This window comes from Haliotis cracherodii, unplaced genomic scaffold, assembly GCF_022045235.1.
Source record: "Haliotis cracherodii isolate W230 unplaced genomic scaffold, xgHalCrac1.p SCAF_6, whole genome shotgun sequence".
Lineage (NCBI taxonomy): Eukaryota > Metazoa > Mollusca > Gastropoda > Lepetellida > Haliotidae > Haliotis > Haliotis cracherodii.
The window spans coordinates 9668621-9695467 of NW_027266319.1; the positions used below are offsets into that span (position 1 = coordinate 9668621).

The 26847-nt window shown below is 42.0% G+C and overlaps 2 protein-coding genes across 3 annotated transcripts in view; both read right to left on the bottom strand.

Annotated features, from left to right (window-relative positions):
- The window catches only part of LOC139445907 (universal stress protein in QAH/OAS sulfhydrylase 3'region-like), a 49386-nt gene extending 27629 nt beyond the window's left edge, over nt 1–21757 (bottom strand). Inside the window, exon 1 of one of the 2 annotated variants that reach the window (XM_071227165.1) lies at nt 21468–21757. In XM_071227165.1, coding sequence (XP_071083266.1) covers nt 21468–21540 — 73 coding nt within the window. In that variant the 5' untranslated portion in view covers nt 21541–21757. The remainder of the gene's footprint in view (nt 1–21467) is intronic. The other variant, XM_071227164.1, reaches the window with a different exon arrangement.
- A 4122-nt stretch (nt 21758–25879) lies between these two features.
- LOC139446769 (uncharacterized) lies at nt 25880–26528 on the bottom strand. Its single transcript, XM_071228093.1, has 2 exons — nt 26188–26528; nt 25880–26069 (listed from the first exon to the last, which is right to left on the bottom strand). The coding sequence occupies exons 1-2, from the start codon at nt 26523–26525 to the stop codon at nt 25880–25882; spliced, it is 528 nt and encodes a 175-aa protein (XP_071084194.1). The 5' UTR covers nt 26526–26528.
- Between the last annotated feature and the right edge of the window lie 319 nt (nt 26529–26847).

Below are 26847 nucleotides of genomic sequence, written 5' to 3' on the forward strand. Positions count from 1 at the left end.
ATGGCCATCCCTACTACAAGACACGCAAAAACTCTCCGGCGCACAGAAAACGTCAGTCGTCTGATGACGTCACGTGGGATACGTCGCCATTCTTCTTGGAGGGCCTGGATCAGTTCCTGTCGCTTGGCAGGAGGATGTGGTCGCTGTCGAACACGACGATCCTTGACATCCCAGAGGTGTTCTATGGGGGACATGTCTGGGGAGCATGCAGGCCACGGCAACACGTTGACGTTGTTGGCTGCAAGGACGTTCTGTACGATTAGGGCTGTATTGGGCCTGGCGTTGTCATGCTGATAAAGGACACCACGGGGCACCTGTTGTAGAACTGGTGGGACAGTCGGACGAAGAATGTCATCCATGTAACGCCGAGCTGTCAGATTTACATTAACGATGACCAGTGATGTCCTCTCCTGCCCACAAATTCCTCCCAACACCATAACACCCCCTCTACCATACGGCACGACTTCCTGAACGCAACATGCCGCCGTTCGTTCTCAGATCGTCTGTAAAAACACTATCTCAACAGACACAACCGGCTTTCATCAGTGAAGACGACCCTTTGCCAGTCAGGTCGCTGCCGGCGACGTACAGTCGGGGCACATCTCAATCTCTGACGACGATGTTGCGCTCCCATCTGTATCATACCCAGGGCCCGCTCGCTTTGTTTGGGTGTCAGTCGTGGCATTTCTGTGGCGGTTTTTTTATCAGTGATATGCCTTCCGTATCATTTATATACCCTTATTGCATGTGTAGTTTCGGCTTCCCAAGCGGCACGTGTTTTTAAGGGTTTCGCATTTTCTACAAAACAAAACGTGTAACACTTTCTCCATATAACACTGTTGTGTGGGTTGATGATTTAGATAATGTTTTGAAATTTCGTTTTTAAGAGTGGTCAATTTTTTTAGCAGTCAGTCCTTTTCAATATAGATAAAAATGCAAAAAAACAATAATTTGAAAACTAGTTCCAACACTTGAGAATTTACAGCGCTTATCGAATTGCCAATTTCGGACTATTTTGTTTTATGCAATCGGATCACACCAGGGGCGAGGACAAAATATATCTCGTTTTTCAATGTTATGCGTTTTACGTTTATATTCGAAGCACCTAAGACTGCTTCCAGTCCAGCCTAGTCACGTCCCATAGATAAAACATATATAGATATCTACATAACAATGAAATAATACTGCAAAACCTCGAATATAATCATTTATTTTTTATTTATCATATCTATGAAACATAAATTGAAAAAAATTTGAAGCGACAATTTCATTGAAAACTACACTCATAATTGTAAACACCGCGTGTTCGCGAAAGAGGGTGGCCATGTCCTGTCCTACCGGTAGTTCTATTTCAGTTGCCCGTATGTCGAATCACGAGAAAGACGAAGTATCACAGACTTAGATATGTATAAACTAGATAGTCCTTCTGGTAACGAGGCAACAGTGATCTCTGATGTTATACAGTAAGGCGGAGACTTAGACAGAGTGTGGTATAAGTTGGAGGGCGATGCAAGCAAGCGAAGACTGGTACCCTGTCCTTCGCCTCCTATAGCGGCTGCACCAAGTGCGGCGAGGAGCGCAAGCGGTCTAGGGCCGGCAAACCAGTCTGCAAGCTAACCTTTGGTATCGGCACTGGGTACCAGAGTTCAATGTTTGCAGCATTAAGCCGTATTTAAGTTCAGAGTAATCTGTCAAATCCGGACTCTGACTTCTACTAATCTCTGTAAATACAGAACCAAATTTACGGTGCCGAATTTAGCACGTGCCATTATCATCAAATAAATCTGCCTAATCCAGAATTCCACCAGCGGATAGATTCCGGACATTGTATGCAAAAGACCCATTTATCATGTAATTGACGCTCCATACGCCGCATGAACTTTTCAAACAATTCACTCTCACATCCTGAAAGCTGTTTTCATCTTAAAGCTGTGTAATTATTGGTATTTCTAAAAATGAATTTTCCTAAGTCGTGTAGCAGTACTTAGAACCTTTACACTCTTTGGGGGTTAATCTGACCTGACTTATTCAATAGGTCTTATTTCCCGACTTCATGGAAGTGTGATCACAGGTCAAGGGGGTGTGGCTGCGTTTGCGAGACATGTAAACACTAATGTTCAATCGAAATGGATCACAACGCCCATCAATGATGAATATCAGGACGTGTCTGCTGAATGCGGGAGGAGGGCTCAAGTGACGCAGGTCTTAGACGTTTACTCATTATCCTGCTGGATTTAAATGACGCGAAGCTAAAAATCGCTGTCCAATCAAAATATTCTCACAGGCGAGAGGAATTTTGTGTCAAGTGATAAGAGAGAACGGGAATATACTGACGGGGACAGGTATATTTCATAAACGAATGGAGGTATATTATGCTATCTAATCGAAGATGGGTCCTGACAAACTAAGGGTCATTATGAGTACCAATATGGGATTCGAACCTGCGTTCAGCGGATCCTGGCACGACTAAAAGACGTAATTCTGCACCATCAAATGATCGTACAGATCGTACCAAATATAAATAACTACCGGATCCAAAGCATATTATTAAAATCAATTTCAATAACGCATATCTGGAGAATCCGATCCAACAGTATGTTGTCATAGCGACTGAAATGGGTATCGGTTGGTCTAATTACATGAACCAGGGTAGTGAAAGGGTAAATACTGTTATACAGCCTGCATCACTTGTGAGTGAGTGAGAATGGTTTTACGCCGCTTTTAGCAATATTCCAGCAATATCACGACAGGGGACACCAGAAATGGGCATCACACATTGTTCCCATGTCGGGAATCGAACCCGGGTTCGGCGTGACGAGCGAACGCTTTAACCACTGGGCTACCCGACCGCCCCTCATCAGTTGTGAAGACCATGTGAATAGGGGAAATATTCAAACTGTGCCCACATCATCAGAATACTAGATACATTCCTATGGCGTACCTGGTAGACTGCTAACTGGAGAGGTAGGTGCCGCTTTCACTCAACATGACATTAACTGGCAGCGAGTCGTTAACAACATGCGTCTGTCTTTTGTCAAGTATTATTACTGGAACTGTTGCCAGCATTAATCTGACTGAAAGTTTACCAGTTAAAAGTTTAAAGTTGATTTTCTGTATGAGTAGACAGTCCAACTTCAATTTTACTTTTCTACTTTCAAAAATTAATTATGGAGCCGAAATATATCAACTTGTTACTTATTAAGAGAAACTGTTAAACGTACATGTTTGGATAACCAATATTTGCGGAGAAACATTGGTTAACACGTTCTAATCCAATTTCAGTTGATTGATTCGCTTTTCGGTATGCTGAGTTTTATCCCCTGGGAATAATTAGTGTTGAAGACTCTGTGTTAATCATTCACGGAATGCGATTGGCCAGCTGGGGAGAGGAGGGGGATGGGGGAGTAGCGTCTCTCTGGGGAAAGCCTTCCACACAGAGCGAGTGAGTAAGTGAGTTTTGTTTTACGCCGCTTTTAGCAATACTCTAGCAATATGACGGCGAGGGAAACCAGAAATGGGCTTCACACATTGTACCCATGTGGGGAATCGAAGAACGAACACTTTAACCACTAGGCTACCCAACCGCCCCTCTTCCAAACAGAAATCAGCATGGTATATGTACGATTATTTTGTCTATCTCACTTCCTAATGCAAACGCAAACGATTGGTACTTAATGAGTTATCTCCCTTGGTAGATAACATCGTGAGTTATCTCCCCTGATTTTGGGGAATCGGTGAAACGGTACATTGAACATTTTGTAATGGGGTAGTGGATGACTGGGAGGGGGCATCGTCTCCGTGGGGACACAGCTACAGGGACGTCAACGTGGAATTAATGATATCACTCAATCTGGTTTTATCCTACACGAGGGAGTGGTGTCGGTTCACAGGTGGTGAGTTGAAATGAGGCTTAACGTCGCATTCAAAATTATCGCACTTACATAGCGACGTGTGTGGCTGCTTGTACTAGTCCGGAGTGATGCCAGTTTTATTGTGCTAGCCCACTGAAACACCATGCCTCAGTTTAAAATCGATCCCACCCTCAGACACAGTATAGTGACTCCATGTCCTTGTTTTAGCCCTTTAATGTCGAGCACCAGGCATGGTAACAACAATTACCATCTTTAATTCTTTAGGTATGACGCGACCGGGGATCGAAAAGCGGACCTTCCGCCTTCCAAGCATGGCAGCTGACAGAGTATTCAGCTATTTCATTGTATTGATTAACATTGTTACAATTGTCAGTAGGGAAATTACTGATGTTTTGAAGTGTGAATAATTTGGAAACTCATCGAATATTTATCTTGTGGAGCATCGATGTTACAGCTGGTTCATTGAAGAAAGAAAGATAAAACACGGAGTCCCAATATCTCAAGTATAGCCTTCACTACGGCGAAGCAGGCTCCGGCAACCCATGGTGCGGTGGGGTAGCTTAGTAGTTAAAGCGTTCGCTCGTCACGCCAAAGACCCGGGTTCGATTGGCCACATGGGTACAAAGTGTGAAGCCCATTTCTGGTGTCCCCTGCCGTGATATTGCTGGAATATTGCTAAAAGCGGCGTAAACGCATACTCACTCACTCCCGTTTAGTCTTGTTTGGTATGCAGGGGATATTGTTATGTATATATTAACTTCAATAAACAATGTTTATTCCAAATGTTCTGTTACGATCGATGGTATGACACCCGATGGTGCAAATGGTGGTAGTTAAATAGATTCTTTTGAGCCCGGGCGCACGCACTACAACACTTAATTTCAATCGTTGATCTTGTCCTCGTTCATACTTTTTCAAAAGCTTCCAGAAAGGTCTCCAGAGACTGAATGTTCTACATCCGACTGCCTGCTTGTCATGGCAGAGATAAATGGACCTAATTGTGTAATATCGTACCATTAGTGGGAATATAAATCTGTCTCGAGGACCCCATGCTGGTGAAAACCAAAAGAGCCATGTAGCTTACCTAAAACGTGTTTCTAAAAGATGTATCCAAACTGGATAATTTTATAGGCGATATCCAGTTTCGAATTCATTCAATCAAATGACAGCTTGCCTATTTGATGTGCAAAAATATGTAAATGATCCTTGTATATAGGCCAATATAGACACCTACAAATGTTTCACCTTAATAGTATCTCTGTGAAATAAGATGAAAAATGTCTCAGACAGCCCTTAAACCTCCTGGTGAAACCTACAGACTTTTTCTTCTTGATCATGACATTCCATAATCCCTGAACAAATCTGACCCCACTTGTCGCCATTGACATTCTTACAACTGTGTCTTTAAAGCTGTGATCTCAATAACTATTTCCGTGAGGAAAACCGACCGAACGCCTTTGAAGGGCAACTACAAACTCGAATGTGTTAAACGGTTATCAAGAAAACGTCAGCCATGGGCAATAATACTGACGTCAATGGACGTCACACCAAGACGTGATTACAAGCTCGCGATGACCCTCTGACCATGCACAGGTCCCAGGCAGCAAGTTTGTTTGTTTGTTTGTTACTTAACGCCGTACTGAACAATTTTCAGCTATATGACGGCGGTTTGAAATAATCGAATCTGGACAAGACAATCCAGTGATTGACATCATGAGTATCGATCTACGTATTTGGGATACGATGACATGCATTAACCAAGTCAACGAGCCTGACCACCCGATCCCGTTAGTCGCCTCTTAAGACAAGCATTGTCGCCTTTTACGTCAAGTATGGGTTGCTGAAGTCCAATTCTAACCCAGAATCTTCGCGGCACCAATCAGCATGTGTTCAGTAGTGCTAAAGGTCATCACGAGGACACATATATGGAAGAATACTTTTGTTATTTATCTATACTTAGTAAATGCTAGAAAAATGCGGCCCGTGCATGGGAAGAGTTTAATAGGTCAGTATGCTGCTGTCAGTCTGACAGTTTCAACCTGCAGCACCCAACCTATTGTTAGAGTGCCAGAGATATACTACTCAAAAGAAGTTAGGGACGACCGGATTCTTTCATACAATTACACTTAATGATGCCACGGCAGATTAACTATAGTTATATGAAAGAATTGGGTGTTCTTAACTTCTTCTGAGTAGTCTAAATGTGTGTACTGAGGTCATAGACCACGGTAGGCGACATCGTGTCGTGTTTAATTCAACTCCAAATCTTTAAAGGGGGAACGAGTGATCAAGTGACGTAAGGGTTACATCCCTTAGGCTTCCCAGGATCCGATGATCGTTGGATTGAATCCATGATTCGTCCGATTATGATCCTGGGTATGGCATATACGTTGAGGATGATACACGTCTATTGCCTGTGTAGTATTCATCTAACCTAACCCTCTCACTCACACAAACTAATATTTAATAGGAGAACAAGTATTCAACCTGTATTCTTAATGGTTCTGAGTGGAATTTTCTGACTCGAGTTAAATGTCGCGTCAGGAGATTTTTTAACGTTTCTCAAACTTATCGATTCAGTTATATTTGGACTGTTGCCTTCGTCAAAGATACTATTACGCATATAATTTCCATGATTTCTAGTTTGGATAGGGTTTTTTCTGAATGAAGCAAATTTCAGTCCCTAAAGCATGAGTTTTGTTCATAAAAGATAAGAAAATGTATACTTTTCAGCCTCGTAACATTATGATAACGTTTGTAATTGTTTGGTCAACTGTACTTTCTTTGGCTCAGTAGTTTATTTCATCTTGTAAACCTTAAAACAGATAACACTGATAATGTTGACAGTGCACGTCCAGCAAGTGAAACACCGGTGATACAGGCCATATTGCATCACAGCCCAAGCTATCAAACAGCATCGTGTCAACTTCATTGATTGAACCCCGAGTTGCACAGTCGGCTAATGAGGCAGGATAGCTCAACACGGCTTGACGAGACAGGGTAAGATTAATAGGTCCACCTCTATCAAAATGCATTTCCATTAACCCTATGACATTTTTGGGGATGCGGGGGAATGTGAAGGATAGATGGAAGAGTGAGATATCACTGTTGGATATGCGAGCTTAGGGGCTTAGGTCTCTGTTATTGGTCGACCGACTTGCTTTGTAAACGTCCAAGGTCAGTATTCAGCTGTCTGTTAGAATGAAGTATTCTAGTGATATGACGGCGTGTCAGCTTAATGTGTGAGGAGTGATGCAGATCTCGGACGTTTACCACTTCGGTGAAACCCATGAGCACGGATATGGTGCTGACAAACCTAGAAACATAATCGGGGCGAACCAGGATTCGAATCCACACTCATAGGTTTCTGGCTTGGAAAAAGGGCGCAATCGCGGCGAGTTAGACGACTGGGCCACCCATCCCCCCGAGAAGGCAATAATTCATAGGTTAAATGATTCAACATTTATAAGTATACCTTCGTCAAAAAACAGTTCACAAAGATAAGGTATGAGTATGTACATTACTAAGCCCGAAGTGATGCAGGTCGAAGAATGTTTACCACTTCTGTGAAACCAACGAACATGGTTATGGTGCTGACAAACCTAGCAACATTATCAGGGCGAAACTGGGATTCGAACCGCGACCAGAGGTTTCTGGCACGACAAAGTAAGCGTAACACACGAATTGCGCCGCTTTGAACGACCGGCCAACAGTGGCCACTATAAACATTTGGAGAAAAAATGCACAGCTTGATAGCCGTAACATTGGAATTTGTGCTACCTAACAAGATTTGAAAAAAAATGTATGATTTTGTTTCGTCGCTATCAGATATCTTCCAAGATTCAAAGGTGAAAATACGTAGGCACATCTTTTAAAAAAGTATGATTTGGTAAGTTAATATCTGATAGCTTCGACGCTGTGTGGTTCGAGTCTGTGTTGCATCATAATTTAAAAAATGGTCTGATATTGTAAATCTACACTTGCCAGATTTAACGATTCAGTGGTGGATGGTTATAAATCGTGGACCCCTGATTTACAAACACAATTCAGATACTTCCACAATCCAGATACGTCTTTATCCTTATCACCCGAAATAACAGGTCACCTGATTACACGACATGAGACCTACACACACATTGCTATCTGTTAATAAGCTGCTTCTGGAGGTACCCGCCCGGACAGCGGCATGGGGCAGCGGACACGATCAATGGCACTCCCAGGTAGTCAGTCGCGAGAACCCGTCATTCACAGGCAGTCACTACACAAGACGGGGGGACGAAGAGGCCACTAGCGCTGATTACTTTGACCTTCCTAATCAGTGGAAGGACGTTATAAGGTTTACTGAACGATCAATGTTACAAAGATGCATCCGAATAACAGTGTGGACATAATAAATTACGCCTAGTGTTATTTACAGGATCAGTGCTGGACTCTGGTCAAGAACCCCCCCCCCCCCCCCCCCCAACGGAAGTCAAGCTGCCAGGTTAATCATATCTCTCTACAGTGATGAGTGATGAGCGCGACCTTGCTCTGTCAACTCTGAAGATACGGAGGAATGTTATTGTACATATAGTAGTATAGACCATGTTATAGTATGGTATAATAAAGAAGATTTCTGAATGACACCAGGATAACTTGTGGATGGTACACATAAAATAGGTTTGGATTGAATATTAAAAAGTAATGTACGTTTACACTTGAGGCAACCTAAAATCTAATTTGGATCACCGCAGACTGTGTTGAGATGTGATAAACTCGGACACAACTTGTTGTATGTAATGAAGGCCCGCTATCACGAACCGCCTCCAAAGACTTACGAGAAGAGCCAGTCTGGTTGTATCGATTCCGTTAAGGAGAACACTGAGTTACTTTCGGTTCGTGAATAAAAATTGCCAAGACCCACATGAGCCGACGGTGACGAATATGATCTCTAACTTCAAACACATCCCTACTTTCTCAAACTTCAAACACATCCCCATGCACTTTCAGACTTTGACAAGACATTCTTTGTGGGAAGTATTTAAAAGATAATCCAGAACTCAATGTGGTCGGATTTTGCACAGCTTTCAAAAGTATTTCACTGTTACAGTTTGTTGCGGCTGTGGAGATGAAAAACTCAAATGTCAAAGTTCCTTACAGTTTTGGTGAAACCCACGCCACAGATATGATGCTGACACATCATGAATCACCATTTCTCGAATATGGGGTTCAAACTCAAAAAGTTCAGCGGATCCTGGTACGAAAACAAGAAAGAAATGTACATGGTGACGTTATTAGGGTTGTAATGGCTATGGTCGGTTACCATGGTTATAAGAGTTTGTAATTCCAAAGATAGGGTACTGAGATAGGTATATTGAATTCGTTATTCATGTGCCACCCATCAGATCACCATTGGGTAAAACTCGTCTCGTTTCATCCTGTGTTGCACCGTGTCGATTCCAGGGAAGAAATGGTGCATCATTCCTCCCTTGAAGGGCTTCTAAGAGGATTGGGTGGACAAGATGGTGACTTGTCTGATAGCGTGTGATCATGCTCCCATAGCTTGTGTTATCACTCATCCTTTTTAATCACTGGTTTGCCTGACCCAGATTCAATTCTTCACAGACAGCTTTTATACAACTGTAATATTGGAATATTCCCGAAGCAAGTGAGTTAAATGACTGTAAAAGTACTCCAATTTCCACCCTTGCCGAACTAGACTTCAATTATGGAGTTTTATTTTGGCTGGACTAACGAGTCTATGCATAGTCCAATCAAAAACATTCGGCTTATAAACAACGCGGATGGTGACTGTCGTACAGATTTCGGTCGATGGCAGGATTTGCAGAGCATGTGTTCTGTCAACTGGGTCTCGACAGATATTTTCAAAATCTTTTCATGTTATTAACGAAGGGGCTCAAGGGATTTGATGCACTTCGCGAGGTAGAACCGTTTTATTACAATAAAGGTCTTAATTTTCGATCAGATCGTCTTGACTGGACGCTGACATTTTGTTTGAAGCATATGAGGGATGTAATCTGATTGGTCAATGGGAGGGACATAGAAAGGACATAACTCGTAATCGCCACTGGTGATCGAGCCTGGAAATTCCCGCCTAGTTCGGCGAGGGTGAAAATCGGACTTACAAAGTCAGTTAGCTCCCTTGCCTCGAGGAGGTGTAATATTGGTGAAATGTGTATTACTGGTATGTGCCAAACAACATTCACTCACTTCATCCTGTTTATCCTCATAATGTCAATAATGAGGATCAGATGGTTAAAATGACTTCGAAGCAAAATGGCTCTGGTGATCTACGAGAAAACGATGTAAAGCCATGACCGGCCGGTATCGATCTGTCATAACAAGCAAAATACTATATTACATCATTGAGACATCCACGATGAATCTAATAGACGCTGGGGTTTTCGTGGCGCTCTTCAACTGTCAGTGAGTCATCTGCAGACCCTGTCTTGAGTCAGCCCATGTATGTATTACACTCCGCGCAAGATCAAGGAACCACTCCAACCTACACATGGCTTAAATATTTAAATTAAGGAACATGAATAGACCAGTTTATTTATTTAGAGGAACACCACTTTTCGCAGAAAAAGTTTTAAAACTTTAAAGTTGAGTTTTAGCCTTTGTGTACATGGAATATCTGACGCTCTGAATCAACTATGGGAGTTGGTGTTAGTCAGTGAGTTGGGTTTAACGCCGTTGACAAACCTAAAAACATAATCGGGGCGAACCGGATTCCAACCAACAATCATAGGTCCCTGTCGTGCCTAAGGGACGCAACTTTATGGTATTGCAGCGCCTTAGACGACTGGTTCCACCCGTGTCTCAGAGAGTCAGATATTTTCCTTGTTATCATGTAGACAGGTTTAAATTCAACTTTTCCAAAATCTCAGACCAATAGAACCTCAACTAGTAATGGCAGAAGATTTCTTTCTAACGACTATTTAAATGTTTTGGGTTTTTTTAAAATCATTTTTATTCCAATTTCAGTGGTTACATACAGAGTGATATATACATATATAGTATTATTAACATTTTGACACCGCTTATTTGGAGGATAGGCCTTGATCCTGTAGGATCGAACAAGATGTTCTGGCATGAAAGTAGTTAACACCATATTTATGAGCAATCGTAGAAAGATAATCTAATAATAGAAGAATAAACAGTACCGAATTATAGTATTGTAATCCTTATCTTGGAAAAAACATTACAGTCTTTCTTTGGCAATAGAGTCAAAGATATTGGAAACAGTCAATAATAACACACAATCAGCAATCTATGTAGGATTCAAGGCATCATGTAAACCATAATACAATATCCACTTTTTGTTATAAGTGCCAAGCTTATTATTAGTTTTTGCTGACAGATATTCCAATTAAATAGCATCTTTTAATACTTAGCTAACATAATAATATGATTATTTGCAGGTTTTGCACTTATTTCACCAAAACATACATTAATTCTTGTAAAAAGTATATGATTTTTTCCAACAGAATTCAAGAAAGACTCCAAGTTTGGCCAGAATTCGAACACATATTCACAGTCATAAAATACGTGTATCAGGTTTTCTTTCTCTATCTTGCAAAATTCACAAAAATCATCATCGACAAGTTTCATTTTATAAAGTTCTTTTTTTGTATATATCATTCTATGCAGAAATCTAAATTGAAAATCTATCGATTTTACATCTCTAATGTCTTTTCTAAAAGAGACAAAAAATTTAGTCCATTCTAAGCATTCACCAAATTCAATTTCCCATTTCTTACATATTTTAGGTTGTGAGTCAGAAAAAATAAGTTTATCATAAAAGAGTCTTGAACCTTTTTTACAAATCGACTATTTAAATGTTAAAATCGAAATCGGCGAATTGCTGACACGAAAGGACGCTAGTGCAGCCAGCCAGAGGGGACCGTAGTCTCTGAAATCTCCTAAAAGATATCAGCCAACCATCTCGCATGCCCAAACTGACGTCCCCAGTACACCATGGGTACAGGAGACTGGAGCAGCTCGAGGTAGCGCTCTTAGCGTTAAGAATATCGTTACTCCCAAACATTAACATTGAGTTATGGTAGTTATGGTAGACCGCCTTGTGGAACGAGCCGGGTTCACAAATCAGTATTAATCTCAAGTACCTGTGTAGAATACAAACAGAGAGGACAGTTCCTCCTATATTGAGTTTAAGTCAGTGTTTTTTTACATGGACTGACTGACAAATAACATCGGCGTTCCATCGCTAATGTTTTCCACGAAGCTTAGAAACGCAGCTTCAATTGTCACACGCGGTAATCTGCTCGTGTCATCCTTCACTATGTTTTGAAAGCACAGCGTAAATCTCCAAGTCTCCCAGGCCATGTCAGTCCTCCACTGACGGGTTGTCTTGGTACTGATCAACGAGAGCTTGCAAGTTACAAATACATTTCAGTTTTTACCCCCATCAAAGAGACGAATTGTCAAACGGTTCGAGACGTGAACGTAAGAAATAGCATTCCAAGTCTTCAAATCCGTTCTTGGGCGATTTAGGTTGGAATGTATAACGTGATGTATACGCTCATCCGTCTATAAATAGCTGTACTGGACGTTAGCAGGACTCGTTGGAGCATGCATACCTCAAGAATGATCAAATGTTATTTGTCACGCCATGACATGATTTGAAACCGCTAGTCATATCAGTTGACAGTATGTGTCATAGAAAAATAAAATTGTAATGCTGTAAATAGACAAATGCCTTGTCTCTGAAAATATATAATTTAGATACAAACAACTGTCTTTAAATTGAAAAGGAGCCTCAGCGAAGAGGGAGATTCAGTTCTGAACCTCAGGAAAATCTAGACTTGCTTTATGTTGATCTGTATCATAACAGTAAGGGCTCGGCTGAAGGGAAAATAATATGTTTCAGGGACTGTGGGACAGACTATGCTATAAAACATAATATCGTTTATCAAATTAAATGGCCCGGCAACATAAATGTGTCGGTTCACCAGCTATTGTATTCTTGACGTCATGCTATAGAAATACTATTGTTCATGTACTTACTTATGACATACTACTGTTGACGTCATGGCATACAGGAAATAAACTGCCCGGCAAAAGACACCATTTTCCGTATTGCGCTTGAAAATTGGTTTGACCAATCGTTCTCAAACCGTTAACAAGATGAAAACAGTCGCCGAAACACTGCAAACTTACGGTCCAAATCACAATATGATCAAATACATCACCATCGCCTGACCATTTCTTGCTGTTGCTTGTTTCGTATTTAGCCACCATCAAACATTGGTGCATACTTTCTTTTTCACGGCAGTTTATGTTCATATATTACATACCAGTTCTAGAATTCGTATCCCAATTGCGTGTATCGATGTTCATGATGTCAATCACTGGATTGTCTGGTTCAGACTCGATGTTTTACAGGCCGCCGTCATATCGCTGGAATATTGCTGAGTGCGGCGTTAAACAACAAACAAACAAACAAACTAGTATTCAATACTCCCTTTTACCCATGCATGTTATGTTCGTGTAGAACCCTCTAATACCCTCTTGTGCACATCATACCTCCACTGTATTCCCCAAACTAGGTCAATGTGAAACTAAATTATTCTTCTGGCGATAAGAAACCACGTTATTCTTCCAAAAGATGAAGAATGGCACATCGCGAGAAGGGTAAGACTGGTAACGCCCTGACGTAACAAGTCCAGCAAGTTATACCAGCGGTCTTGAGATACGCCACAGTGATGGCACCCCGATCCCCGCATCACTCAAAACAGCATCATGTAAAATTCATTGCTGGATCTCTGAGCTGCACACAGACAGGCTAATTAAGCGGGGTAACTGTGCACGCTTGACGAGACGAGGAAGGTCTCTTATGTTCACCTCTGTAACACATTTCCATTAACTCAGTGACATTATTCAGCAATACAAGGCGTATTCAGGATAGATGGAAGAGTGAGATATTCATATCTGATATGCGAGCTTAAGGGCTTATGTCTCTGTTATTGGTCGGCCGACTTGGTTTGTAAACCTTTTGGGTCAGTATTCGGTTTTCTATGTTGTAGCTGCTTGTGTTCTAGCCTCTTGGTCTCAAACGTGTGTGAGTGAATATTACTTCGGCATGTAATTGTAAGATGTTTTTGCATGCATTTGACAATGCATGACAAGGCAATTGGGGATAGGGTCAATGGTTCAACACTGTTTGTTTGTTTGTTTAACGGCCCTTCGAGCGATGAGTGAATGCTTTAACCACTAATCTATCCTGCCACAATTTTGGCTTTCCTTCCACACGAAGCTGACATGCCGTGAGATAACTGAAATACAGCCAGTGGCACTACACCGAACTCCCTGAACTAAACATAGCACTGAGAATGTGATAACCCACAGCTGGTTGAATTTGCATATTCTAGCGTAGACAGGTGTGACACCTATCGCGAGGTGCAGACTTCAGTGCTATCTACTTCCCTACTTCTCTTAAATATAATTCAACGCCAGAAAATAACCAGTCTTGATTATGTGACGAAACAGATTCCACTGGGCGTAAAGCAAAATAGCGGTGAAAATGATATGAACGGATCAATGAAAATCAGTGATGACACCAGGTGTTCAGGAAAAGGGTAAGCATGAAAGTATTGACGAGGACAATACTCGTGTCTCAATCTGATATTAGTGGATCTGGAGAAAGATTAACCACATCCCCTTCTATATTTTCACATACCTCAAATTTCTATGTTTCTTTTGTCAATATCAGACGTACATTGAAATAATTTTGATGCATATCCAAGATACCATGGATGCGCCCTGGTCAGTTGGTATCAGAATCTATACGTCCATCCAGTGCTGGATCATCTCACATGAACAAGGGGTGAGGTGAAACTGGGTTTAACATCGCGTCTTACTTACTTACTTATATTGGAGATTTAACGTCCGCTTTCCGACTGCAAGCGTAAGTCGCACACGGAACATCGCGTCCAAGATTATTGCACTTATATAGCGACGCGCATGTGCGTGCGCGCGTACGTGCGTGTGGCTGCTTGTACTAGTCCCGACTAATGCCGATTTATAGTGGTAGCTCACTGAGATACCATGCTGCTGTTTAACATGAATACCCAACTCAGTATACGGACTCCGAGGCGACCAGTCCTTGTTTTAGCCCCTTTATGCCGAGCGCCAGACAGGGTAACAACAAGTACCATCTTTTACCGCCTTTCGGTATGACGCGGACCCCGGACCTTCCGCTCTCCAGGCGGACGCCCTACCCCTAGACCACGGTCTATGATACAAAGAAACAGAGCCAGCATTGGAAAGAAAGGCTAGTCACATTACTACTGCCATGGAGATGTATTTTTATATGAGTATATCATTTGCAAACATAAATACACAGTCAAGTTTAGTACAAAAAATTAAAAAAGGATGCCTTTTAATAAAATGAATATTTTCTTCGAAAAAATATAGTAAGCGGTGTTGATGTTTTTGTCAGGTGTATATAATAATATAAAAAGGCACACAACAAGTAAGGTGGTGAACGATCTCTTCGTGTAGTGTTTGGTCGAGGAAGGGAAAATGATTTCTTGGCAACGAATAGGTTTCCGTAACTGATTCCAATTGGAATGATATGGCGATGACCTGTACATAGCTTCATCCAGGTTAAATACGAGAGCTGTCGTAGCTTACTGGTGCACTGAACATCAGCCAGGGCCAACAGGTTAAGTTGTCTGAGTGACCTTCATTCGAGTGGTGTGTCACGCTTTAGGGTTAAACCCAACGTCGACATTTCTAACCTTGCCAAGGTCACATACGTTGAGTGGGAATCTGGTTTGTAAAATTAGGCAGACACTCGTTTCTTTTGCGATACGATCATTACCTAAACGTGTCTGCGCATGTCTGTGTGCTTCCTGTTATCTTGAAGGTGACGAGAAAAAGGTAGAGAAAGTAAGTAGGATTATGACATTGGCAATAATTAAGTAAGGACGTAAGAGATGTGGGTTTCTGTTCAGCCTAAAAGAAAAGCCATCATGTCTGGACCTTCTGCTCTGGTGATGAATGCAGTCAGTCGGTGTATTTGTGTGAAGTGAATGCAGTCAGTCAGTGTATTTGTGTGAAGTGAATGCAGTCAGTCGGTGTATTTGTGTGAAGTGAATGCAGTCAGTCGGTGTATTTGTGTGAAGTGAATGCAGTCAGTCGGTGTATTTGTGTGAAGTGAATGCAGTCAGTCAGTGTATTTGTGTGAAGTGAATGCAGTCAGTCGGTGTATTTGTGTGAAGTGAATGCAGTCAGTTGGTGTATTTGTGTAAAGTGAATGCAGTCAGTCGGTGTATTTTTGTGTGAAGTGAATGCAGTCAGTGTATCTGTGTGAAGTGAATGCAGTCAGTCAGTGCATTTGTGTGAAGTGAATGCAGTCAGTCAGTGCATTTGTGTGAAGTGGATTATATACACAGTTACTTCATTGCAATGCGACCGCCTCCGTGGTCTAGTGGTAGAACGTCCGCCCGGAGAGCGGAAGGTCCGGGGTTCGAAACCCCGGCCGCGTCATACTAAAAGACGTTAAAAGATAGTACTTGTTGTTACACTGCCTGGCGCTCGGCATGAAGGGGCTAAAACAAGGACTAGTCGGTTTTGGGCTAGTATACCTTGTCTGAGTGGGGTATTCATGTTAAACTGTGGCATGGTATCACAGTGGGCTAGCACTTTAAACTAGCCCTTAGTCCGGCCTAGTACAAGCAGCCACATACACACGTGCATGCACGTAACTATATAAGTGTAACAATATTAGACGCGACCGGAAGTAGGATGACGTATGACAGAACAAAAACGATTCTTCATTTTGAAGAACGGAATCCTGGATCTTGAATGTAGGTTGCGGGTCTCATTACACACACGGGCTTTATCGGACACTCTGTGAATGATGTTGAATGTTACCCTTTATACATCTATAAAAAACGGTGCTTACTAATCAATATTATAATCCACACGGTTCAAAATAAACATCCATACAAAGCACCGGTGTATATTTATAATGATTCCTACTGCTTTCTACGGCAATGTTTGCGTAAATGTTTATGACGTCACAGCGTCTCTTTGTTGACGTCATGTTGACCCTGTTAGCTTCTGGACATGGTTTTCAGAGGACACTACTTCTTCACAACAGCTGCATTAGTTGTATGGATACAAAGAATATGTTACATTCGTGGGTTTCTGATTTTACGAAAATGTATTCATGTTTTTCCCCTACTCTACAAACAACAATCATTTTCGTTTCATTAAAGCGGTAAAACACACACACACACACACACACACACACACACACACACACACACACACGATGACCTCTCTATAAATAATATTATAAATATGTTTTATTTGCTTGTTGTTTTACGCCGCAATCAGCAATTTTTCAGCCATAAGACGGCGGTATATAACTACGCACATCAGCGAAGCCTGACCACCCGATCCTGTTTGTCGCCTCATACGACAAGCATAGTCGCCTCTTACGACAAGCATAGTCGCCTCAAACGACAAGCATGGGTTGCTGAAGACCTACTGAAACCGGGATCGTCATCAAGGATACTATATATAAAAATATATATAACATATATGACGTCCACGAAAATAACTTACTCTGACGTAGACATTCAGCATCCAAATGACTGATAAACATATATGCCACTTAGAATGTTTGTCGTCAGTACCAGTGTAACGTCGCGAAAAATGAAGCACAACTTCCACCTATGTGGCATTCCTCTTTGAATGAACCTGGCGCTTTAGAAATTAAATTGGCAGAACACTTCGAAACTGTTTTATCTATGTTTTATAGAGCTTATCTGACTACGGATGTTTTGAATCAGTCTCCACGTCTGGATTATGTGCCACACACACCACGGAGGTGTAAGTTTAGGACAATCTACCCTCTATGTTCTCGTGGTGGGTAGCATGTTCGCCGTCTATCTCCAGAGTGGTGAACCCAACGATCTCTGTTTTCCATTGCAACCAGAAACCGTTTTATCTCTTGACCTATACCGAATCCATCGTTAAGCAGATCGCAACTACATGACTGGGCTGAGTGAGCTACGCGAGCGCCGCATGGGGCGGCGGCGGGAACAAATCCATATCAATACAGATAGGAGCTAAATGCATTTTATTGAGACCTAGCCTTGAACTGTGACAAGGTTTATATTTTATAAAATCAATTTGAAGAGAACTGAATCCACTGTGTAAGGCTTTCTAACAATGCACAAATGGACCGTAACTGAATTATATTTTTAACCGTGAAACATGGTAAAGTTAAACGTGTAAGACAAATGTCATTAAGGTAAATCATGTAGAACAGGGATTCTCCATTAAATATTTGCTGCTAATGCCGGGGAAACAATTGGGTGCGGTGGGTGAGGATGAAAGTAGACTATGATGGGATGAAGAGAAGACGATAGACGTTGTAAGGATGCAGAGAAGACGTTGTAAGGATGAAGAGAAGACGATGTAGGCATTAAGAGAAGACGTTGTAAGGATGAAGAGAAGACGATGTCAGAATGAAGAGAAGATGATGTAGGCATTAAGAGAAGACGATGTAGGCATTAAGAGAAGACGATGTAGGCATAAAGAGAAGACGATGTAGGCATTAAGAGAAGACGATGTAGGCATTAAGAGAAGACGATGGAGGCATAAAGAGAAGACGATGTAAGGATGAAGAGAAGACGATGTAGGCATTAAGAGAAGACGATGTAAGGATGAAGGGAAGACGATGTAGGCATTAAGAGAAGACGATGTAAGGATGAAGAGAAGACGATGTAGGTATTAAGAGAAGACGATGTATGCATTAAGGGAAGACGATGTAAGGATGAAGAGAACACGATGTAAGGTTGAAAGAGAAGACGATTAAAAGTTGAGGAGAAAACGGTGTAGGGATGAAGAGAAGACGATGTAAGGATGAAGAGAAGACGATGTAAGGATGAAGAGAAGACGATGAAAGGTTGAGGAGAAGATGATGTAATGATAAAGAGAAGACGATGTCAGGATGAAGATAAGACGATGTAGGCATTAAGAGAAGACGATGCAGGCATAAAGAGAAGACGATGTAAGGATGAAGAGAAAACGATAGACGTTGTTAGGATGAAGGGAAGACGATGTAAGGATGAGGAGAAGACGATGTAAGGATGAAGGGAAGACGATGTAGGCATTAAAAGAAGACGATGTAAGGATGAAGAGAAGACGAAGTAATGATGAAGAGAAGACGATGTAAGGATGAAGGGAAGACGATGTAAGGATGAAGAGAAGACGATGTAGGCATTAAAAGAAGACGATGTAAGGATGAAGAGAAGACGACGTAGGCGTTAAGAGAAGACGATGTAGGGACGAAGGGAAGACGATATAGGCATTAAGAGAAGACGATGTAGGCATTAAGAGAAGACGACGTAGGCGTTAAGAGAAGACGATGTAGGGACGAAGAGAAGACGATATAGGCATTAAGAGAAGACGATGTAGGGACGAAGAGAAGACGATATAGGCATTAAGAGGAGACGATGTAAGGATGAAGAGAAGACGATTTAAGGATGAGAAGAAGACATAGAGAGGAAGATGAAAACCGTGGTGGGGGAGAATATACCAGGCACTTCAGTGCGTTGTCTATCGCGAAGATCAGTTTGATAACAAAGAGTAAGTAGACGCCCCCACTCCTAATGCTGGGAATCTGCGTTACCTCTCGTGCATGCGTGTGTATACTTATCTCGATACAGCATGGAAAGACAGCTCGGCCTCAAATGTATACCAACTTTCCCGAAGAATTAGAGGTTTCTATGCAAGCACGACTTCAACAGCAATAAAATCCAGTAGGCCCCAACCAGGCACTCGCCCATAATGTTCCACGCCAGCACGTGTCATGTCATCACGCTCCTGCTTAACACGGCCTGAATTCGCGGATCTACACAAGCTGTGCAGTTGATAACAACAGCTGTTTCATAATTTAGGATTTTACAGTTCTTTTACATACGAAGACGAATTGTGTGGGACAACAAATATATCCCTTATATTATTATATTAATAGCTAAGCAGTTGTAGGACTAGACTAACATTTAGTCTCTGGAATCTTATATTACACAATATCCTTCTTGACTCTAAAAATATATAAAAAATCCCTAAGCTGATGTGGAATAGAGCTAGCTTGAGCTTGCTAGACTTGCTTTTGTATGCGTTTCTAGATTATTGTTTTTTCATAAAATAAATATATTCCACGGTCATGGTGCAGGACACTTGTAGGACATTCGCCATCTTCAGTAAATAAATAGCACAGTGTTACCTCAATGTAACACCTGGCAGAGGAAGACGGTATGTTCGTGGCGAGACACGTACAGCGAACACTCACTGCAGAGCAGAGGATCCGAACATAAGTTTGTATCTACATTTTGACATGCAGAGTTGCGTCCCTAAGGCGTGCCAGGATTCTGTGATCGTGGTTTCTCATTCACTTTCAATATCACCCTCTGTCAGTACAACATCCGTGCTCGTGGGATTCACACGTGGTACATGTCTAAGATCTGCATCTTACATTAAACTGTTACAGCGGAAATACAGTTCAGAATAATCCAACCCACTTTCGGAGTTTTATCTCCTATCTCCTTAGTTAAGACTCCTACGCAGCTATTGGATACAGAGGACCTATTCTGCCCTACAATCATAAACACTGTATCGCATAAACCGCGGGAGACTGAAGAGTGAAGCTTGACAGTATTAACACATAATCCAGTATCATCAGAACACCGAGTATAAACAGGAAGTACTTCGTTCCCCGCCTGGTCTCACTGCTCGTTGTACAACTTGCCTCCGTGGTCTAGCGGTAGAGCGTCCGCCCAGAGAGCGTCATATCAAAACACGTTAAAAGATGGTACTTGTTGTTACTGTGCCTGACGCTCGGCATTAAGGGGCTAAACAAGGACAAGCTAAACAAGCTCGTATAATGTGTCTGCGTGGAGTAGTCATGTTAAAACTTCGGAGTGGTATCTCAGCGGACTAGCACTATAAATCGGCACACAGAGAAACACACACACACACACACACACACACACACACACACACACACACACACACACACACACACACACACACAAACGTGCATGTACGTCGCTATATAAGTGCAGTAATCTTTGACGCGACGTTAACCCCATTTCACCTTACCCCACCCCACCCCCACCACCACCACCCCAACCCCCACAGGAGGCGGCATGTCATTAGAGAAGGTTTATACAGTATCGACCATTACGTTCCCGAATTCTCATAATCAACTGCACCTGCGTTGAATTGTACTTACTGTCAGACTGACAGAACTGTGGACTTCAATAGACAAAATCGTGTTTGTGACAAAACCTATGACGTATATTAGCAGATGTGCTTTTATCATTCTCGCTATCAAATTTTGTAGTATCGATGGTGCATTGAGTTTACATGGAATTAGCATGTATTCGCCAGGGGGCTAGAAATATTTCAAAGGGGCGATGTTAAAAGTTAATAACCGCAGAGCCAAAGCTGTATGTACCTTAACGTTTTGGATTTGTAATTCATCAGAACAACAGTCTTAAATGAATCATCTTGTGTTTGTGTATCCGATATTACGAAGATACTCACATTGGAAGGCGTTATCCGCGTGTGCACTCTCATCCACTGCTAGGGCCACGATCCTTTTGCCTGCTTCCGCCATAGCTCTGTTCACTCCCTCTGTGCCTCTCGCTTCCTCGACAGCGTTCTGAAAATAGCCTCGATACCGCGCGAATATAGATTTCTTCTCATGAATAAATAGCAGCTGATCACAACAACGGTCAACCACGGTGCTTGCATTCTGACCATTGGCTCCTCAACCAAAATGCTTATTGTTGATTGATTCGATTTGGGTGCTCTCTATGAGGTCCGCGCTGATGGTGTTTCCTCTGCAGTCCGCGTGGTAGGGTTGAGATCGTAAACATGCTGACGGCACAATACACAATGAACATGTCCTTCTGATAATAAGATGGATTGGAGGCTGTTTGGATTGATCTTCACAACTTTCCACAACAATTACCATGAATGAGTTTAATCCTGTTGGAAGACGAGAGTGTTTGGTTGTCGGGGTGAAGTTGATGACATGGGAACGACTAATTAGATTTGGTTCAACGTTTTAAAATATTTAGAACACAGGTTGTAAACAATTTGCAAAGAGACACAAGCCGTGACACGAAACATTCTTTATTTTATATACTTGGTTGTTGTTTTTTTAAGTTATAATGAGAAACAGTTGTCAGATAATAAGTGTGGATCAATTTATGGTTACAGCTTAAGAAGTAGCGTCCCCACTTCAAGAAAACGATAAAGCTATTTCTAATGGTGCCATGGCAATAGAATTATCAAGTTTCTGAATGCGAATCTCTGCGCTGTATTGCTGGTGTCATCGATTGATGGGAGAGACTGTTGTTTTTGTAGGTTTGCGATCGAATTTTAATCATGGTTTTCTAGAAGCAGCATATTTCTAAATGCTCCTTTTCGCGTAATTTTTTTAATAGAAATTATTGTGATGAGATAGTTTAGGCCAGAGGCAGTATAACTGGATGCCTTCACTTTACAGTTTAAAAACACTTCAGATACAGACAGTCGTATGTCATCGGCAAGATAGCGCTTGGTGAGGACATTAACTGGATTTCTGTTTTTATCTTGAATAAGTGAATGAATTGGGTTTTACGCCGCTTTTAGCAAATTGAATATTCCAGCAATATCCGAAGACGTAGACCTCACACATTGGGGAATCGAACCCGGACCTTTGGCGTGACGAATGAGCGTTATAAATACAAGGCTATTCCACAATCACTTCTTTCAGTGGCATTTAGAAGTTGGTGTGATGAAGTAAGACAAGTTCTATGGATGAACAACTTCTTTATTACAATTAGTGCGACGTTTTGGTGTAGATCCAAACACTTTTATCAAGCAAGTGGTGGATAGTGCTAAACAACATAGGTATATATACTTATTAACATCAATGTTTATACAGTAAATTGATTGATGGACACAGAGAGCTAATTAAGATAATTGAAAGCCAGTGGATGACTAATGGACACAGAGTCAGCAAGCAGACTGATAGAGATGATTGGAAGCCAGTGGATTAATTGGATGAAATCTTTTTCATTATTTGAAATGAACTTGAATCTGAGGCGATGGCTTTATGTATATCCAGTACTCCATCCTGTTATGAGTGACCGCCTCCGTGGTCTAATGGTAGAGCGTCCGCCCGGAGAGCGGAAGGTCAGGGGGTTCAATACCCGGCCGTTTTAAGTTGGAACTTCTTGTTACCCTACCTGGTGCTCGGTATTAATTAAGGGGCTAAAACAAGGACTGGTCGGCTCGGAGTCAGTATGCTGTGTCTGAGTGAGGTATTCATGTTAAACTGCGGCATGGTACCTAAGCACTATAAAATCGGCATCAGTCCGGACGAGTACAAGCAGCCAAACACATGCACACGTGCATGCACGTCGCTATTGAAGTGCAATAATCGTGAACGCGATGTTAAACCCCTTTTCAACTCGCTTATCGTGAGAGGATGTTATTATGCTCCAGCATTACTACATACATAATCATTACAATCTGTTATCGAAGTCAAGTCTGAATCGAAAATGGTGGTCGAAAAGTGAGCAAAGATCCATACCATCGAGAATACGCAATCACATGAGCCACTTTTGAAAAAAGTGATTGTGTAACCTGCGTTGTGAACATTTTAAACAGCAGCTCAGTGATATCAGAGCCGCATTAAAGATCTCACAGATCACTTGATTGTCTTGTTTGATTAAGGTCGACGTCGAGTACTACTGCTGTGCTGCGTCAGGCAACACACAAACATTTATTTTTTTAAGCAATTTGTGTGCGTGGAGGATGCTACCGGTAGGACAGGACGTGCTTTTCGCGAACACCTGGTGTCATCAGTGATTTTCAATGTTCCATTTACATAATTTCCACCGCTTTTTTTGTCTTTTACGCCCAGTGGCATCTGTTTCGAGACTGGGTATTTTCTGGCTTTGACGTTATATTCTTCGGGGAAACCTATACGAGTAAGCATATGGAACTAATACACCAAGGATCATAACCGAGTGAATCTCAGATTCGAACCCACGATATAATGTGAGTAATTTGCCGCAGCAAGTATTATTCTTCACCAGTGCGACAGCAGCGTTTCTGTAAGTTTCAGAATAGTATCGATAAAAAGGTTTTATTGATGAAGACGTTTTTCACGTCAATACATCTGGAACTAAACAGACAGCACGTGACACATTACTGTTCCTAACCCACCTTAAATACCATCAGCCTAGGTGACAGGCAGACATCTGTTCCGAACGCCTGGAGCTTCCTGAGGCAAGGGAGGTGACTGACTATACAAGTGGAAACTGGGCTTTTTACAGTCAGTTAACTCCCTTTCCTCGAGAAGATGGAACACCTGTCCAAGTACACAAGCGCTTAAACTCCAATGGAAATGGAAATGTGTTAAATGTGTTTGCACATTTTTTGCTTTGTACAGATGTGCCCTCGTCAAGGTTTCTAAACGACCCCAATTTAGGGAGTTTCACGATAGCTTAAATAACAATTACGATAATGTCTGTACCGTACGCGTTGTGCTTATCGCTATTTTTAAAAAACAAACAAACAACAACACAAAAAACAACCTCCCCGCCCTATTTGGGGAAAGGCTGAAATAAAAAAACACACACACTTTTGGGCCTAAACACTAACCTAAGTACCGTTAAAACATCAACAACACCTTATTTTTGTCATCACTCATCGTGAGGTGAGGTGAAATGGGATTTAACGTCGCGTCCAAGATTATTGCACTTATACAGCGACGTGCGTGCGTGCGTGTGTGTGTGGCTGCTTGTACTAGTCCGGACTAATGCCGGTTTATAGTGCTAGCACACTGAGATACCATGCCGCAGATTAACATGAATACCCCACTCAGACACAGCATACTTACTCCGAGCCGACCAGTCCTTGTTTTAGCCCCTTAATGCCGAGCGCCAGGCAGGGTAACAACAAGTACCATCTTTTAACGTCTTTTGGTATGACGCGGCCGGGGATCAAACCCCGGACCTTCCGCTCTCCGGGCGGACGCTCTAACACGAGACCACGGAGGTGGTCCTCACTCATCATGAGGTTAGATGTGTGGCAAATGTGTTTTACTTCCCACGCAAAATATTGCCAATCCCTGCTGTGACGTCCTTGTCAAGCCTTAAATCACTGTCGCCTTGAAATGATGACGGACAACGGTGTACCACAAGACCTCACTCATCCCTCACTGTCACGTGGACCATCTCCGTGGTCTGGTGGATGAAGCGTCTGCCCAGAGAACAGAAGGTTGAGGATGTGAGATAATCGGCTGTATCATACCTAAAGATGCTAGAGATGGTACTTGTTGTTTCCCTGCATGGTGATAAAAACCTTATATATTGAAAGGTGTATAGGTTTGGCTTGGTACATAAACTCCTTTCCTTGGGTAAATGACTAATAATCCGGAAATGAACCCAGCCTTAATTTCACATATCTTGTCTGAAACGATGTCCAGGCTTCGGACACAGCCACAGTACATTTTATAACAATAAATGTCAAACTTATGAAACAAGATTACTAAATCATAAACAAGGTATGAACTACGTAAACCATTTTATTACAAGCTTAAAGCTTATATATATGAAGGATACATAACTGGCATATATAAACTATACATAACTGGTATATATATAAACTATACATAACTGGCATATAGAAAGTATGTACACATTATTCCTAATGTTCATGTATGATTGCCCTACGCTCTTTGCAGATTAACAATTAGACAAAAACTAAAGGATTTCAAATTATCAACACTGCAAGCGTATGTGTTGCATCTTCTGGCTTCGTGTTTCGCTTGGCCTGATGCTCTTATTTTGTTCCTTTTTCCTTTTGTTCTTTTTTTCAGTTAATGTTCTTGATACACTTGCATCATCCGCTGTTGTTTACATCCTACCAACCATCATCTACTCGCTCCACTCAATCTATTTCTTGGCTTGCTTCTTCCTCCTCGCCGCCCGCTCTTCCTCCAGCCTCTCCAGTTTCTCCTCTCTCATCTGGAGCTGATGTTCCGCCTTCATTTTCTTGATGAACTGGCGACGTTTCTTTTCATCCTTAACAGCTTTGTGCTTTATCTCTCTGTCCAGTTGTTTCCTCTGGACTTGCTCCACAAACCTGTATGAAGAGAACAACATGCAATATGAAGTTAGTTCAATATCGAATCAATACAAAGGCACGTTTCGTAATTAAAACGGTTTAAATGTTTTGAGACGCTTCGTCCTAAAGATTTTACCTGTCAAGTCGGAACAGATCAGCTTTCTGTCTCCTCCTCTCAGCTGTGTAGAAGCACCGCACTGGGATTTGCTCCAGACGTAGGGGAGCTTTGCCACGGGGAACAACCCCCTCCACGGCGGGGACAGAGAAGGCCACTCCTCCGCTGGACTGACGGTCGGGGACCAAGCCCTCATCTCGTAGCTGTTGAAGAATCTGCGCCTCTGACAGGCGGGGTGTGGGCGGTGTCACCTGACACTTGGCGTAGTACAGCTCGTGAGGACAGTTGATCTTGCCCGTCAGAGCCTCCACGGGAGATGTCTGCTTGAAAGGCTTAACCTTGGTCTGTTTGCATCCCATTTTAGACAGAGATATTTGGCATCTATGAAAAACACGGCCAGTCTTCACGAATATGGGCGAGACAATTACGTGACGACACAATTACATGACGTCATAATGTAGTGACGGAGCTCTCTATACTTAGGATTTACGACTGACCTGATTTCACAGATGATTTACCTATTTGTGTGTTTGATCAGATTGGTTGGAGGTTGCAGACGAACGGAAAATCAACCAACGTCTCCCTTACATTCTTACCATATCAAATACATGATAGTTGTAATGAAACAGAAACTCAAATTGACAGTGAAAGAAAGTTATTTGGCAGGGGTAGGAGTATTCG

Excerpts from the sequence above, each read along its gene's own strand:
- LOC139446769 (XM_071228093.1), bottom strand. The coding sequence starts at position 26,525 with ATGGGATGCAAACAGACCAAGGTTAAGCCTTTCAAGCAGACATCTCCC. Across the intron at positions 26,070-26,187 it reads GATCTGTTCCGACTTGACAG|GTTTGTGGAGCAAGTCCAGA; the intron begins GTAAAATCTTTA and ends CTCTTCATACAG.